The sequence below is a fragment of the Pelodiscus sinensis genome, chromosome 3, assembly GCF_052426305.1.
Source record: "Pelodiscus sinensis isolate ZL-2025 chromosome 3, ASM5242630v1, whole genome shotgun sequence".
NCBI classification, from domain to species: Eukaryota; Metazoa; Chordata; order Testudines; family Trionychidae; genus Pelodiscus; species Pelodiscus sinensis.
In genome coordinates, this window is record NC_143054.1 from 132774522 (window position 1) to 132793217 (window position 18696).

Here is an 18696-nt window from a genome sequence, read left to right on the forward strand (position 1 = left end):
GCTGGACTACTGGAGTTTTACTGTATTATATTTTGTGCAAAAGAGGGAAATGAGAGTTGTAACTGCCATTCACCCACTGGACATTGATTCTGGCTCATGACCTAGGCTGCTCAGTGATCAATAGGGACTCTGTGATGTAATGAAGGTTTATGACATCAGGAGTTTGTTGATAGGCTTGTCATCAGGAAGTGCTAGTCAAGCCAATAATTGCTCACTCATTTAAGTGACACCCAGAATTAGGGTCATGAGGCTTTACTTCACATACCCTTGCATGAGAGTTTAAGATTTCAGGACCCAAAACAAGGATTGAGTGGGGTCATGAGGAGAGGATTCTTCACACTCTTTCCTGCATGACTCCCCTCCACACCATTAATCAAAGATGTCTGACGGACAGGATTCAGGAAAAGGAAAACTGAGTACTCTTTCTGATGTGACAAGATTTAACTATGCCTTGAAGCAGTTCCAGATCCTGATTGGAAAAACAGTTGCCCAGAAGAGGGAGGAAAGAATAGGGATGTATGTTAAAGATCAGGGTAAGAGGCATTATCTTTCTGACTGAGAGACTTTAACTTTGGAGTGAAGACTGGGTAGCTAGCTGGGACAAGCTAGGATTCTACAGAAGACCCCAAACTGTCATGTAGGCCATGGCTTGCCTTCCCTACTTTTAAGGGAAATACGCAGATTGCTCTATGAAAAATATTTTCTCTTGGAAGCTAAAACCTACAGCAGTCTTATTATAGCCAAAATCTGTTACTGTGCCATTTACCCACAAAATCTTATTCTGACTGGCAGCATCCCCACATAGGAATTCCCCATAATAGTACTTCCTTAATCCTTAATGTGGTGCTTTGTGTTTTTGGCACATGTACCAATTAAATGTGCAAGTCAAACAATTTCTATTACCATAAGTAACTCAACCTCATATAGGTTGTTACCACTGCAGGCCAGTAATTTTAAGTGCATAAAAGTAAGCTTTATCACAGAACTCCCTATGACTTCAGGATACCCTGGGCGGGGAGGTTAGCAGAATGTTCTCTTAACACCTCTCAGAGTAAGCCAGAATTGGGGATGGAACACTTCCACTATGTTTTCCTCCTTACCCTGCAGGTTTTTTAGTCTGCATTGTTTGTTTGTAAACTACTTTACAACCTATGAGATTTTTGGAAATTAAGAAGATTGAACAGTTTTTGGCATGGATGCTATAATAAATACAACAAGAAAATTGAGAACTTGAACATTAATGATGCTGAAGTTGAAATTAAGCCATGAGCCAAATGCAGTACCATAGAAATGTAGGGCTGGAATTGTCCTCAAGAGGTCATCTAGTCCAGTAGCCAGTACCAAGGCAGGCCCAAGTAAACCAAGATGACCCCTGACAGGTGTTTGACCTGTTCTTAAAACTGTAATGATGGAGATGCCATAACCTCCCTGAAAGCCTATTCCAGAGCTTAACTATTGTTATGGTTAGAAAGTTTTTTTCATATTATGTAACCTAAATCTCCTTTGCTGCAGGTTACACTCATTACTTCTTGTCCTACCTTCAGTGGGCATGGAGAATGATTCATCACCATTCTCTTTGTAATGGTCCCTAAGGGTATGTCTACACTACCCCGCTAGTTCGAACTAGCGGGGTAATGTAGGCATACCGCACTTGCAAATGAAGCCCGGGATTTGAATTTCCCGGGCTTCATTTGCATAAGCGGGGAGCCGCCATTTTTAAATCCCCGCTGCTTCGAACCCCGTGCAGCGCGGCTACACGGGGCTCGAACTAGGTAGTTCGGACTAGGGTGCCTATTCCGAACTACCGGTACACCTCATTTCACGAGGAGTAACGGTAGTTCGGAATAGGAACCTAGTCCGAACTACCTAGTTTGAGCCCCGTGTAGCCGCGCTGCACGGGGTTCGAAGCAGCGGGGATTTAAAAATGGCGGCTCCCCGCTTATGCAAATGAAGCCCGGGAAATTCAAATCCCGGGCTTCATTTGCAAGTGCGGTATGCCTACATTACCCTCCTAGTTCGAACTAGGAGGGTAGTGTAGACATACCCTAATATAGTTAGAGTGTTACCTGATTCCTCTCCTCCTCAGTCTTCTTTCCTCAAGAAGTAAGCACATTTTTAACCTTTCCTCAGAGGTCAGATTTTCTAACCCTTTTATAATGTTTGCAGCTTTCTTCTCAGCTCTCTCCAGTTTGTCCATATCTTTCCTGAAGTGTGGCATGTGGAATTAGACATGGTAAACCATCTTAGGCCTCACCAGTGCTGATTACAGTGGGAAAATTTCTTTCTGTGTCTTATACAAAACATTCTTGTTAATACACCTCAGAATATTAGCCTTTTCACAACTGCATTACGTTGTTGACTTATCTATCTTCCCTTTTTGATGCACTATAACCCCAGACTCTTTTTAGCAGTCCTAATGCCTATCCAGTTATTCCCCCAATTTTAGTTGTTCAATTCACTTTTCCTTTCTCAATTTAGTATTTTGTACTTGGTCTTTATTAAATTTCAGTTTGTGGAATTCAGACCAATTCTCCAATGTGTCACGGTAGTTTTGAATTCTAATCCAGTCTCCAAAGTGCTTGCAATTCCTCCCAGCTGGGTGGTAACTGCAAATTGTATAAGTATACTCTCTACTCCATTATCCCAAATTTGGCTAGTACTGGAGCCAGTACTGACTCCTAAAGTCCCCACTAGGTGCACTCTCCCAATTTAACAGTGAACTTTTGAATATGGTCTTTCAAAGAGTTGTGCACCCATTTTATGGTATTTTCCTTTAGATACTTTTCCCTAGTTTGCTTCTGAAAATATCATGTGCAACTGTGTCAAAAGTCTTCCTAAAATGTAGATCTGTCTCATCTACTACTCCCCTTCCTGCCATTCACTGAGTCAACAACCTTGTCAAAGAAAGAAATAGAAGAAGAAACAGTTTGCTAGTGCTCATCTCTGATGGACTTGTTATGTTTTATTATTCTTGTTCCAATACAGATGAAATAGATTATGATAAATTCTGTGAGATAGTACAAACCCTCTTTGGTCCAGAAGTGAAGGATCAAGATGTTAAGACATTTTTCAGGAAGATTAGCAATAACCCTGATGGAAGGATAGAATGGTGTGAGGTAAGATATAACTATATAACTATAATTATATATATGTGTGTGTGTGTGTCTGTGCAATTATGTAGTTACTGATGCTATGGAAGGAGAATGGATTTATGGATAATTTACATAATCAAGGTGACGGTCCATGTAATTATATTACTGCTTATATAACTCTTTCATCTGTTAAAGGCCAAAATATTTTTTTAAAGGATCTGGCCTTCAGGCTGTATGGAAAATTAGCTAAAAGTATTGTTCTGGTTGGTTAGAGTGTAAGTGAGAAGTAAAATGAGATGGATTGTCTTAGGGAATCTAATTTGTACCAATATGAGTCTTTATCTAAGTCTTTATAAAGTCTTTATGAGTCTTTATAAAACCCAATCATAAATACAATTTTGACAAGCTGAGAAAGAAAAAGGAAGCATTTATTTTTAGTGTGGCAGTGAACAGTTAAAAATACACATATAACCAACAGTGTTAGGAACAAATTTTGCCTTTGGATGTACACACGTCTCCAATAGAGCATGCACGGTACAGAAGAGGAGAGATGAATTTGTCTCCTGGACTTTTTCCTTTGTAAACTCTGCTCTCATTCAGGGAGTTATTAAGTATATCAGGGTCAGATCTCCAAAACGTTGAGCATCTACTGCAAGATACTGACCTGGTAGCTCCCATTGATTGGGAGAGGCAAGGGGGGGAATCTTGCAACATGTGACCCTTCTGTGCTGTGTTAGGGTTGCAATAGTCATTGTTCATGGTAGAATTTAACCAACAATTACTATGCTTCTAGGTGCAAAAATTAGCATCTAAAGACTGGCTCTGCCCTCGGGAAAATCTAGCTTCAGTGGGAATTGTACTTCAGTATGAAAATGCAAGTTTGGTCCAAACCCTCACATTCAGGGACCTGAAAGAATGTTTAGGTGCACAAATACCTTCTGTAAAGGATTGTCCAGTTTTTAAGAGCCAGCCCATAGGTACTAAGATGAGTGTTCAGAGGTAGACATTTATATTTCCTTATAAGGCACATGTATTTTAAAACTAGCCCAAATTTAACCCTTTAGCAGTGGAGGGGGAAGGTGCAGGGAGCCAGCAGCTGCTCCCTAACTTAGGGTTACATAACACCAGCACAAATTATAGCTGTCTCTGCACAGCCTTAATTTATACTATTTATGTGAAGCTCCTCAAGGACTTTATGTCAGTCAAGGATCAAGCATGGTACATCTCTGCTCAGTCCTACCCATCCCATCCAGGGATAGGGAAGGAGTCTCTGATGCACCCCTTCCTTTCCCACTGTGGAAAGAGGGGCAATGGATGCAGTAGGTGATGGACCTTTTTCCACCAGCTCTCTGCTGAGAGCTTTTCTGTGCAAGAGAGAATTCTCCATGGACTATCTCCAGCCTATTTAAGGACTCTTATTATGCCACAAAGCCACATTAGGGCTTATCTACTCTTAAAAATGCTATAGCAGCACAGCTACACTACTGTGGCACTTCATTATGGACACTACCCAGGCTAGAGTAGACCAGGCCATCATGGACTGCAGAATCCAGCTCCCTGACTCTAGTGGGTTTGCATGAGTGTATCGAAGGGCAGAATTTGGATTGGACAAGAAGCAATGGGCTTAAATTGCAGCAAGGGAGGTTTAGGTTGGACATTAGGAAAAAGCTTCCTAACTATCAGAGTGGATAAGCACTTGGAATAAATTGCCTAAGGAGGTGGTGGGATTTCCATCATTGGAGATTTTGAAGAGCAAGTTTAGAAAAGCATCTATCAAGGATGATCCCTAGATAATACTTAGTCCTGCTATGAATGTAGGGGACTGGACTAGATGACCTCTCAAGGTCAGCCCTATGAGTCTATGACTGTAATGACTTTCAGTTTATTGTCTGAGTACAATGCACCTTATGTCCACTGACACAGTTGATGCATGGTGCAGATTTCTGGCTGGCCTCTTAGGGGATGAGGTTAAGGGAGAGGGACTTTGTCCTTCTCCCGTTGCACCTGCCCTCAGGAATGCTTGGCCCCTTTACCAGGTCTGGCCAGGGAGTGGAAGGGGCAGGACCAGCCACTTCTCATGCCAGTCAATTGAAGTCGCTGCTCAGAGCAGCATAGAGGCTACCTGAGAGAGAACTTGGCTTGGGCGGTATCAGGCCAACCTCCACCCAGACCCAACTACCACAGGCTGTGTGAAGACAGCCAGAGTCACCTCTGCCCTCAGCACATTTTTGGCTCACTCAGTCCCTATCCCTGGCAGCTAGGCCCATGTGAGAGGTGGGGGGTTAGGGTTGATCCACTATCACCCCCCAAGCTGATGAACTGGACAGAGCAGCAACCCATAGCAGCCAGCTTCAACTGGCATGAGAAGTGTCTCCCTCTTGTTGCCTTCCCAGGTCAGGGAGAGAAACTGAATATTCTGAGGGAAGTTGCAGCAGAAGAAAGCCAGAGCTCCTTCTCCTCCCACCCCCACACCACCCCTAGTAGGTAACTGTGGTGTGGCAGGGAGAAGGCTACGGCCCTGGGCAGAGGAGATGTGGAGTAGTCACATGTCCTCTTTAGATTGTATCCCCCCTCCTCAGTATGGGGAGGCATGAGTCATTGAGGTCCACTGAAGCTCATTCTTAGCTAACTTGAGTCAAACCAGAAATGTACCCAGGATAACTAAAGGCATCCACTGCCATGTTTGATCGGTTAGAACTATTCTTAAAATGAAAGGAGCTGGTTAGATATGGCCGTAATAAAGTCAAATGGGTTTGGTATCGTTCCACCATATTGTGCATAGGAGGAGTTCTGTTTTGTTTTATTTTGGTTGATATCAACTGTTTAATGGTGGCTGCAAGCCAGACAATTCTGGAGGGAGGCAGTATTCTCTAGTGTTTAGAACAGGCAACTAGAAACCAATATTCTTGGGCTCTCCTCCAAGTTCTACCACCGGCTTGCTCTGTGACCAGTCACAAGCCTGGCTCTTGCTCTGCCTTCACTCTTTCCACCTCCCATACCTTTCACAGTTATCCCTCCCTCTTTTAGGATTCTCCCCTTCAAGCCTCATATCCATCCTCAGCTTTCCCTTCTTCCTTCTATGGCTGCTTTATCTCTTTTGCCCTGTAGTTTGTCTCTCAGTAAAATAAGGATGGTCCTCTTCTGCCAGCCAGAAGAACCTTTGCACTCCCTCTCTCAGCAGTGGTCTCACGCATCACAGAATCTCTACTATCAATGTCTCTCTAGTCTGCGTCTGCACTTCTGACCTGTCTTTGGCATCCTCTCCTGGTTGCATTGCCATCAGCTTCAATTTCATTTGGCCAAAACAGAGCACCTTCCCTCCCACCTCCTTCCTTTCTCAGTCACTGACCCCTCACCATCTTCTTGTGACTCAGGCCCCAAGGCTGGGATTCTGTCTTTGACTCCCGCACTCTCCCACGGGTGGAGAGGCAGAAATGGAGAAATGGCACTTCAACTCCATAATCTGAACAGTTGTCAGTGTGTCCACTAATTTTATGTATGAGATCTTGCACTCTTTGTATGTCACCTGCATGCACTTTGGGGTGGACACTGGGTCTTTGTATGTGTTTGGATGGCATCTTACCACAATGTCTACAGTGCAATCCTAAGTTTGACTGCAGCATAGTCAGACATACCCACATGAGTGCTGATCAAAATAGCAATGAAGGCGTAGCAGCGTGGGCTTCAGTGAGAGCAAGCAATACAAACATATAATCACTGTCCCAATGTATCTGTACAGACTGTGTTGCTGCATCTACGCTAATATATGTAACCATGCTAGCATGGCTAAAGCTACTCTGGATATATCTATTGCTGCTGTAATCAGGATTTGGATTGCAGTGTAGACATACCTAAAAAGGGCCCCAGTCTGTATTGGGGCCTCTAGGAGCCACCACCTTGTAAATATTAAATAACAACTGACATATTCAATTATAGCTCTTCAGCCCAAAACAAATCTTCTAATGTTTCTTCAAAAGGTTGTATGCTACTACTAAAAATAGTCAAGGGATTTAATTATTTTTAAATGGCAAGAATCAATGCTTTGCCATGGTTTAGCATCAGCTATTTATATAAGAATTGTTGGCAATACTAAGGTTGATTTACTTCAGAGATGGTAGTGCTGTGAAATTGCAAAAGGAATCACTAGGGTGAGACTGCCAAGTGTCACTTAAGAAAACTGTATAGGTAAGTGAGCCTCCAATTCAGGTGTTGTTACAAGGAGAGACAACTGCAGAGCAGCAATAATGGGGGTTAGAAGGAAAGATGTATAGGGCTGTGATTGACAGTTGATTGCAGTGTCATTAAAAGTGGGAATGACTGAGGTCACAGCAATGGCATGAAAGATGAGAGCACTAAGTTGCCCAGCCAGACTATGCAGAATGTTCTCTACATGGCTCTAAGGGGCATAAATCAGAATTGTCAGGATGGACAATTGATGCACTAAAAGAGAAAATGATTAGGTGAGAAAAAAGTGCTAAGATTTGTCTAGCTTCTTGATATGCTGGTTTTAGGACTAGTAAAAGAAGGTAAGTGAAGAGACTTTGATCCTGGGAACCTAGGAACAATTCCAGTTTTTTCCTCTCAGATTTAGAGATTTTTTCAAACCACACAGGAAGGGGTTAGATGGCTGAGTAGCAAAGTCAGCTGGGCCTTCTAATTCATAATGAGGAGAGGAGGAAAGGAGTGACAAGTTTTGTAGCACAGAGAGATGGGAGTCATGTCATGAGGAGACAGCTGCTCTGTTTTTGGACCCAGAGCATGGAGGGATTTCCATTTTGGAACCTTTTCCACCCTGGAATGAAGAGGAACTAGACCTTTTGTTTCTGTTTTAAGAGCCCACCTTGCAACAGACATCTGTGTAATGTGTCTAGGTTCTGTTTTTGTTTTTGTGGGGTTTTTAAAAATCCCTTGTTTCATGGTCTTCCGTATTTTCCCATGCCCCTGTTTTTCACATAAAGTTGGGGGGTGGAAGTGGACCTCAAGGCTTGTCTGATACAAATCCAGAAGTTTAAATGTATATTTGATCCTCTGTGACCAAAAACAGTTCCAGGTCTTAAAAGATCACTACTAAGTAATATATTTGTTGTTTCAGTACTTCTTCCAATCCTATCCTTTACAAGGAAGTGCAGAAATGCGAAAATGCATAAGAAATTTAAGGCTTTTGCATGCAAAATATCAATGAGAGAGCTACACTCAAAGGTTTTTTTTTCATTTTAATAGAATTATTATTTGCAGTAGCACCCAATAAGAGCGGGGTGTTTTCCAAACACTCAAGAAAAATACACAAGCTAAGAACAAATAAGTAGACTGTGATCAGGTGAAGAAGAATAACAGTAGGTAATATATATACATTTAGTTATAGATATATAAAAAAGTGATTGTTTATAGAAAAATTGTTAATTCTGAGCAGAATCTGGTGAATGCTTATCTTTATGCATATATTCATGTTTGAGGAATTTTTATGGTTTTTTTTAAGATCTTTGGCTATTTTATAGTAGAAGGAGATGCCCTTGCTTCCCAGCTAGATGAAGAAAATATGGTTTTCCTGGTGTCCCGAAGACAGCGGATTACAAAAGCAGGTGCCATCTTTTAATGTTAATTCCAAACTTTTTTTTGAGGATGCAATGATGAGATCACACTGCTGACAAAGTTTATGTACACTTCTTGTTCTACTATATTAATAATATATCCCCTTTTTAATCCTAGACTCCATCATTGTCCTGTTTGTATCTGAAGATTTCTCGCCAAATACCTTGAGCGCATGGGCCTTGCCTATTCACCCACTTTCTTAAATTCTTCTTGATTTCTTCTTTTATTATTCTTTTTAAATGACTAGACCATCTGACCCAAACGGCCCCTTAATAAACTTCTTCTGCTTTCCCCACCCATCCCCACATTCCTCTGCAGCTCGTTATATAGAACCAGCCTCATCCTCAAGATATTAATATTTGAAAATTCAATATGACTATATAAAGCCAGCTTAGAATAATCTGCATTCTTGTCTATTACATCTCTGAACTCTGTCCTTTTATATTTGTGAGTGAGGGAAGTATTCCTAGCACCTTATTCTTAGTTATGTATTTTGCCTAGTCTCCGTAGATTTCTATACCTGTGAGAGAAAGAAAAATGTTATTTCATTGGCAGGTGTCAAGAGACGAGATGTGATTAAGTGCATAGCAAAGGTGCCACAGCTGGATTTCATGGTAACAGCATCTCAGAAAGGAATGTTAACAATTTTTAACAGCCAGGTAATTCTGATTCATGCTAGCTTTTTCTTTATCCCAGTGTTGGTCAATATATATTGTGAACTGAAAAAGTATGAAACCAAACTCCACACTTATATGTAAAAGCTACATGTCTTTTTAACAAGGTTCTGATACAATTTTCAGTGCTGAGGCAAATATTCATTCAATTTATTTTTAGTGGCTTTTGCTTGCTTCCAAGCTTGCAATAGTTGTTTGAAAGTGTAGACATTTAAATTTTCAAAATGTGATTCTCAGAAACTGTAAAACTTTTTCCAAAAACTCAGATGGCTTTTTTGGTGTTTATTTTTTATTTTTTTTATTTTTACAAAAAAGCACAATTAGCAGTAAAACTTATTGCTACATATGTAACTAATAGCAGGGAGTCCAAAAAGGATTGTATATTTAATAGTAGGGAGCCCAAAAAAGATTAGATATTTATATGGCTATTTGAGAATATCCAGAGTTTATTTAGTTTAAAAGCACATTTACATCCTTGTACTTCAGGGTATTTACCAGCCTCTTGAAACTTTTCCATAAGTGTATACTCTGGACTCATGTCACAATTTGTGTATGTCTTCTCCGCCACCCTATTGCTGTCAGTCATGTGCTGCCATGCCCAGTCTCAAGCAGGTTACATTTTTTTCAGAAGCAAGTAAATGAAGAGAAAGCAGCCTTGTAACTTGCTCTTTGCTTTTAGGCTTCAAGGTCACCTCTCCTCAGGGTCTCTAGTGCCCTACACCTGACAGCTTCCCAGTTCTAGCTTCCCATTTTGGCTCCCTTCCTGAAACAGTAGCCCCAAGGCTGACTCCTTGAGTAACTGGCTCTTTGCTCTAGAGACTCCCCACAGAGATTAGATTCCCTCCACCCTCTTCCCCTGGCACAACTTGTCCCCATCACTACCTGCTCCCTGGTCTTTAACATCCCTTCACTGGTCAAGATGGATTGGGCTTATCTGCTCTGACAGACGGTACTTGGCCCTGTCTACTCACTAGAACCACCTGCCCTATGGCAGGTTTCTTCTAACTTTTGACGCATCTTCTATTGACTGCCATCTGAGACAGGATACTGGACTAGCTGGGTCCTTGAGTCCTCCAAAAAATCACTCTTGGTTAATTTAATACAAGATCAGGCACTGACTGGCTTTACTTCTGTAGCACCATTTTTCTATTATCATCATGAAATTACATACCTATGGGATACTAAAACAGAAATATGTAGCTGTCACAGTATATTTCTGTCACTGAGAAACTTACGTTTATGTCTAAATGCTTTCATGGAAGTTACTTGTTGACTGCATGTCACTCATCAGAGGTGAACTCACATGCAGAAAGTAAACTCTGAATAAGGGACCTGCAGGCAGACCATAGATCACAGCTGCTCCAAGACCATTTCTCTAGGCTGTGGGCTACAAAATCAGCTGCAGTTCCTCTTTTCCCCCTTAGCATTCTGTGTTTGTGCATTGGGAAGCCCACTTCTGCAATGTCTGCGGACATTTGAAGTTGCATCACCTCCTCCCTCCAAGCATAGGTAACACAAGGTTTATGTGGATTTAGTGATTATATTAGACTCTATTGGGAAATTCTCCCCAAGCTGCAGTATCTGACATTTTAAAGTCTTGCAACCAAATTCAGCCCTGCTGTAAAAAGACACCACTCCCTTCAAGTTAGCGGAGATGTGTCAGGATGGAATTTCTGTTTTGAGAAATTTCTGGCATAAAAGGTCTACGAGTCTTGCAGGGTTAGAACAATGTGCTCTCTTAGTACTCTCCAGTAACCAGCTTAGAATCATAGAGTTAAAGAAAGCAGTTCAGACTCCAAATGCTATGTAAAGCCACATTTGCTAAGGAGTTTAAGACTGATAGCAATGTTGACCGGGACACCACTTCCTACAGCTCCCATTGGCCAGGGATCTGCAATGGGAGTTGCGATCGCCCACACCTGTGGAGGCGCAGATAAAGAAAGTGTCTCGTGACCAGATAGTGGCTTGCCCTGATAGGCTGTGAGCCAGAATTTGAAAACCCCTGGTTTAAGATACTCCATGAATTGTTAAAGAAATATCCTCCAACCATGTTATAAAATACAGTGGAAATAAATCACTCTCATCTGGGCAGATTGGTTGCATTCTGATCACAGAAATGACAATCTGTCACAATATTATAAAAATGCAGTTAGGTTTTAAAGCAGTGATAATACACTCCAGGGGTTTCAATTAATTAGAACATAACACTCTTGAAAGGACTGAAGTTAGACAACCAAAGATTCATGTGGGTAATTAAATGCCAAAGCAAAACTGAGGCATTTGGAAACTACTGAAATAATTTATTTGAAAGCCTGGGCTGCTGTCTTCAGGAACATTATCCCTCTTTAGGCACCAGGGCAAAAGGCTTCCACACAGTACAGCAATAAAAAATATTTTTTCCCTGTGCTATTTAGAAAGTTCTGTGCTGCCTCCTCCTCCGAGTTTCCATTGACGTCACTTTGACATCAGTGTCTCTATTTCATTTCCAGAGTTTAAATGATTTTACATCTTGCTCTTTGAAGCCGTGCTTGGAGATTTTGAGTCATGCTGGCGTAACTATGTATGCGGTCTGGAAAATGATGGAGGCATTACAATTGCTAGCCTCTGGCCATCTCACACTCTGATTTCACTTACCATGGATTTAAACAGGTGTAATAACATTGGTTTCATTGGAATTGCTCTGGGTTTACACCAATGCCAGTGTATGTCTGTATGGCTGTCAAAGATGTGATTGCAGCACATGTACACATACACACACTAGCTTTAGTCTAGCTAGCAGGTGTACCGATAGCTTTGAAACCACAACAGCACAGGTTTCATCCTAGGCTGTACAAACCCTGAGTCTCTGCATTGAAGTTCATGCCTCCTTGGCTTCATTGCTATCATATGCACACTGACTAGATCAGAGCTCGATCTATATCTGTGTACCCGGCAATCATATTACCAGTTGCCAGGTAGACAGACCCCAAATGAGAAGAGAATTTGTTTCTTTAGCTGTGAAATCAGTTGATCTGATTCCAGTTCTAGCCGAGAGTGTTTCCCCCTCCTCTCCATCAACAGTGTTAGCACCTTTTTCAGCAGCCTTGGTCCAGAGACCAAGGATTCAAAAGGAACAGCCTCACTGTTTCATCTTTAGTGGTGTTTCCTCCATGTCAGCAGGGTCATATGTTATGAGGAAGCTTGACTTGTAGCTAAATGTATGGGTCTTGCATTATGCATATGGAGGCCATTTGTCTCCTGGGTTGTCAGTTCATGAGCTCTGCCTTCATGAATAGGCTTGGGTTTTATTTATTTTAAGGTTTTTATTCTCCTTAATAAGACACGTGAACTGGTGCTACGTTTTAAATGCACACATTTCCCAATCCAATCAGGGGCAGCCTTGTACAATGGTTGCTGTGATGTGAGTAGTGAATTTCTGGATCTTTTTTATGCTACTTTTGGGTACTCATCTAAGCAGAAACATTCTTCCTGGTATAATAACTTGAGGACAAATTCTGTACTCTATACTAGTGTAAATCCAACATGCATCCATCAACATCCGTGTGTGCACTAAACATATACAGGGCATCCCTGCCATATGTTGCCCCGGTATACATCAGTTCCACACTACAGTCGTTGACACTTGTAGTAACTGTTGCGTTATAAGTCCTCCCATTCTCCGCTCTTATGTCGAACACACAAAAAAGACCAATTGGTGCAAATGCCGCGAAAAAAATTCTCTGCTTTCCATCGTTTCACTATCCGCCCACGTTTTTTGGAACGTATCTCGGACATGGAGCGGGGATACCCTGTAGTTTGATGTAGTATTCTCCTGGCACCAGTGTCCTTTCACAAAATAGCATTCAGGAGTCAAAATAGACTAGGTAATTGCATGGGAATCTGTAGCCTTCCAGGTCAATTCCTTCAAAAAATCTATCCTCATGTTGAGATTTTGGGACACTGAGCGTTGAAACTGAGATAACTGGAAGCCAGGGGAGGTAGAAATGCCCTATGAAGAAAAAAAATGTTTTACAAATGAAAATAGAAATAGTAAAGAGGCTTCTAGTCATCCTACAGTGTATCTGTTTGCCTCATTCTACACTAGTAAAAGAATGGAAAATAAATGATTCTGAGCAAATTATTGCTTTGACAGCTGCACATGTCATTTACATTACACGACTCGCAGACTGATTGATTCAGATTGGATGGGTTAAGACAGCTTTCAGCACCATTACTTAATTTATCAAGTGACAGACTTCCATCATCCAAGTGTGCGTGTGAATTGTTTGGATGTAATTATCTTCCAAATTAAATAAAGCATAGTAGTTTCTCTAAAGACTGAGTTCTGTAATATAAATCCTGCAGAGTCTCCTGCATATCTGCTGCTATTAAAGTTTAAAGCAGAGGCAAAAGAAAATTAATTATTAATTTCAAAACCAGTAAATTCCTCTCAAAGAGCCAAATTTTATTTTCTTTCTCAGATGTATTTGGTTCTCCCAGGCTGGCAGCATTTGCCTGAAGCTCTCTAGATTGTTAGCAAACCTACTAGCAAAGGGTTAAATTTAAGGCTGATAACCCGTCTTATCAGGTATAAGGAAGGGACTTTCTACAGAGGGAGGATCTAGGGTGTAGCCTGATGAAGAGATGTAGGTGCACCCATGCCTGGGCAGAATCATGGGGGTGAAATCTGTTTTCAGTTTCTTCTCTAAGAAAGCCAAACCTCAGGGAGCTAGTGCATTGTTAACTCTACACAGGATGTAGAGTTTATTTTAGGGTCAATTTAAAAAGGCAAATTTCTGCTCTGTCACTCACTACAGCCAATAAGTCTTCCCTACTTGCATCTCCAAAGGCAGAATTTGATCCTCGATTTTCTGTGTATGATTGAAGCTGCCAGTAGAGGGTTTGGGGCACATGTGAAAGGAACTTGTTGCAAACGGATGATGGTGAGATCCTGGTTTGAAGAGATAGCTGCCTTCCTGTGGGTTTGCAGGACAGAAAAGTTCATCTGGGATTCTCACTCTTGCCAGCTGAATAGTTCCATGTATAAAGAAATAAACTAACTGGTCTTCTTGGGAGCCAGCTTGCATCAGCCTTGCATCAGGACAAGACTTACCGTGGGCGTCATTATAAAAATGGACATATTGCACTTCCTTTTTGTCCCTCAAGGATCTCAAAGTGCAGATAGAGGGCAGTCAGTGAATCCCATTTTACAGAGACTGCATCTCTCTCTTTGTTGCTCTTAGTCTCTGGTAGGCTAGAGACTGTCCTGGTATTGAACACTGAGTCCCGCATCCCAACTGATGTGTGATCAGGATGCCATTTCTCCCAGTATTCAGGTAGGTATGTTGGTGTGGGACTGGCAGTCTCCATACTTGGCTCTGCACAGATCCCCAGAAGCAGTGACATGTCCTTCCCTCAGCCCTTATGCTCAGGAATAGCCACCTTAATACTGTGTACTGTTCATAGAATCCTAGGGCTGGAAGAGACCTCATCGAGTCCAGCCCCTGGTCCAAAGCAGGATCAACCCCCATCTAAATCATCCCAGCCAGGGCTTTTCAAGCCAGGACTTAAAAACCTCTATGGGTGGAGATTCCACCACCTCCCTAGGTAACCCATTCCAGTGCTTCACTACCCTCCTAGTGAAATGGTATTTTCTAATATCCATCCTAGACCTCCCCCACTGTAACTTGAGACCATTGCTCCTTGTTCTGTCATCTATCACTACTGCCTCTCTCCATCCTCTTTGACACCACCCTTCAGGTAGTTAAAGGCTGCTATCAAATCGCCCCTCACTTTTCTCTTCTGCTGACTAAATAAGCCCAAATCCCTCAGCCTTTCCTTGTAAGTCATGTGCTCCAGCCCCCTCACCATTCCTGCCCCTAGTGCTGACTCCACAGCTCCCATTGGTCAGGAACCATGGCCGATGGGAACTATGAGGATGGTGCCTGCAGGTGCTGGCCACAGCAGTAGCACACACAGCCGCCTAACCCCACCTTCACCCAAGAGCTGAGAAAGAGGCATGTTGCCACTTCCAGGAAGCTGCCCAAGGTAAGTGCTGCCTGAAGCCTGCACCCCCTTCTGTGTCCCAAGCTTGAGGCCCCCTCCTGCATCCACACCCCCTCCCTCAGCCCACTCCTTGCAGCAGGGATGTGATTGGGGCTGTAGCTGGAGCTATGCATCCCTATCCCACATCTTTCATAGTGGCTAGAGCCAGGCCATGAGCCCCTGCCCCATGGCTTGCAGCAAGGGCCATATGACCCTTCCTTGTAGCTTCCTAAGGTTTCTGGCCATGTGCCTATGGCTGCCCCCCTCACCTCCACCACCTTGTATCCCAATATTTTACTTTTCCATCTGGTCATGCTACTGACAGACTGAACAATTGAATACAATAGTCCTAACATCAATTCTTTCACCCTCCCTCTCCCCTCCCCTCCCCGCACACACACCCTTTCAGATGAAGAGAAAACAGCTGCACTTAGTGGACTGTAACTTGAAGTCTTTAAATCAAGATTTGTGGACTTCAGTAACTCAGCCAGGGAGAATGGGCCTATTGTGAGAGTGGGTGGGTGAGGTTTTGTGGCATGAAATGGGCAGGGGTTCAGTCCAGATGATCAGTCGTCCCTTTTGGTTTATGAGGTGTGGTTGGTTATTTCATTTGTTTCCAGGCCCTAGAAAAAGCCCAGTGACCGACTCTGTCTGTGATGATTATGCTCAGATTTTTAATTCCATTGCCAGCTGTTGATTATCTTTTTCTGGCTTTGTTTTGTTTTCAGATGAGGATGCTGACAAGCACAAACATTCCAGTAAGTATATTTTTCCATTCTAATTAGATAGAATTTTCAATTAAAAATCAACAGTTAATGAAGTGAAATAATTAGAAAGTAAATATTAGTCTAACACTCCTCCTCTGCTTGAGTCTCCCTCATAGTTTTGCGTCGTGCTGCATGTCAGGTCAGACTGGTTCAAGTCTTTCCTCACAGTTACAGAGAAGGTTGGGTATTTGTTTTCCCTAGAGGAAGGATGCCTCAGGTAAATTCTTCTTCCGCCAAATTTGCCTTCTCTCTCTCCTACTCCACTCCTCCCCCATCACCCGCTTGTACGTCTTTTCGGCATCTTTTGTGGAGCTGCAGGGTAAGAGGTGACATTCGGTTGACACTTTGCAGTTTTAGTAAGAAAAAGTGGTATGCTGAGTAGTGAAATACAAGTCTACTGATTCTTAATTGGATTGTCTGGTTGATTGACTGATATATATAAATACACTCTGAAGGCTAAATTTTACCCTGAGAATAGCATTGCAGGTCTTAGCAAAGCACATTATCTCTGAGGATTTGAGAACCAGAGTCTGTCATTAGTCCAAACCGCTGATGTGAGCCTTTATTGCAAGCAATTCAGCTATTCTGATCCTCAGGGCCAGTGCATTTGTGCTGATGGATCCCTGAAAGTAAATGTTGCTTAGGAGGAAATAAAGATATTATAGGCCACCCACCAAATTTCTTTCATTACCATCCACCTAAAAAGGCAGCTCTAGAGCCAGCTTGTGCATCAAAACATACAACTGATCTTGCAAGGACTAATTTGACCTTTGTAGTCATGGCAGGGATATATTTTAAAATAGACACACATGACTGTGAAGAGATAGCGAAACACCTGACCTATGACTTGCACAAGTAGGCATGTATTACTTCGGTCAGGCTGTGGAAGCCACTTATGGATTGTGTTTTCTATTACCTTATGAGCATTGGCAGCTTCCTAACTTAATAATTATCTGTGTTAACAACCCACAAGCTAGTATTAACATGTCACAACCAAAACACGGGTTATATGCCTTCCATAAATCCTATGCTTATATGATATGGGCTTTAAAATTCTGTAGTGCCCATTGCTTTGCAGAAGGATTCATGATTTAATGTAAATAATACTGAAATCAGTGTTTTGATATTTCCAGAATGGACTGTTTCTGAATACAGATTGGACCTCCCTGGTCTGGCACCCTCGGGACCTGACTGGTCCTGGATGAGTGATATTTCAGGACCAGGGGAGCTCATTTCTGGCTCCACTGCTGCTCCCCTCTGCTCCTCCCCCCCCCCCCCCCGGGTTCCTGGCTCTCTCACACCCCAGCTGAGCCCCTTCACCCTCCTCAGCCCATCTGAGCCATGTGCCAACTCCTGAACCCTGCAGCACAGCTGAGCTGCACACTGGCTCCCCTGCCCCGCAGTCCAGCTGAGCTTCACACCGGGCTTCCTGCTTTCCACTCCCCACAGCCCAGTTGGGCTGTGTATTACACACCCCACACACCTGCATAGTGCCAAGCTCCTGGTCCCCCCCAATACCCTGCATCACTCTGGGACTCTCTGATCCTATAACACCCATAGAACATCCACCTCTGGTTTATAGAGGTGCAACCTGTAGTTCATTCTGCAAAATACTTCAAGTTTTTGACTTTTCATCCTGAATCAGAATAAAAGAACATTTCAAAATCCTGATATTTTTCATGGGACAGAAATTCCATTTTCCAGCCACCTCAAATAAGTGCTGCTAGAAAATCAGTCATTTTGGAATTCCGTGGGAGCCAAAGATATATTTTAAAAAATAAAGACTGCTTATTGAAATTGCAGTTTTCCTTTCAGTCATTTGCATCTGAACTCTTAGTAAAATTCTAGGGACATATCCTTAACTGAAATAAATCTGTACATCACCAATAACTTTAGTAGTGCTCTGTCAAATTACACAAACTGAGGTCATTGCCCCAGCAGCTAAATTATTGTTAGAATGAAGAGCTGTGACTAATGCAGTGCCTTATTTCCTGATTAATTTCTGGATAGCTGGACATTTTTGCCTTGCAGGACTTATATTTTTTTCCCAGATCTTCAGAAACAGCATGGTAGAATTAACAATGCATTCTTTCCTATCTGAAATGAAGACATTTTCATCTGATTTAATAGATCATCCATCAAGCTGTACCTTTTATGCAAATGAAGTGAGACTGGATACCAAGTTGAGTGAGAGAAATGCTCTGAACTCTCCATCTGTTGACAGTGAATTCTCAGCAGCAGTGCTCTTGCCACTGTATTATGGAGTAACACTTCATGCTCCGTCCATTCTGAGTTCTCAAATCATTTCAACAAACTGAGATTCATGAAATCATGATAGGAAAGGAATTATCCCATTTCAAAGACAGGAAAGTCAAGGACCAATATAGCATAGCAATGATGTGATAAAGCCAGGAATAAAAGCCAAATCTCCTGGAATACTTGTACAATCCAAAGCTTTTCAACTACCTGACAGTTTAAAAGAACAGGAGCTGTCAGTATATCCTTTCCTGTTTTGATTTATGGTTTTATGGACAATAGTTCTAGACAGAT

General features: G+C 42.2%; 1 protein-coding gene across 8 annotated transcripts in view; it reads left to right on the top strand.

Annotated features, from left to right (window-relative positions):
• Positions 1-200: 200 nt before the first annotated feature.
• WDR64 (WD repeat domain 64) overlaps positions 201-18696 on the top strand; it is a 118163-nt gene continuing 99667 nt past the window's right edge. For all 8 annotated transcript variants that reach the window (XR_003088175.3, XR_003088174.3, XR_003088176.3 and 5 more), the window contains exons 1-5: positions 201-533; positions 2986-3116; positions 8569-8671; positions 9237-9340; positions 16108-16137. Coding sequence is in view for 5 of the 8 variants with exons in the window: in XM_025181852.3 (XP_025037637.3) it covers positions 380-533; positions 2986-3116; positions 8569-8671; positions 9237-9340; positions 16108-16137 (522 nt within the window). In the remaining 3 variants the exon portion in view is untranslated. The remainder of the gene's footprint in view (positions 534-2985; positions 3117-8568; positions 8672-9236; positions 9341-16107; positions 16138-18696) is intronic.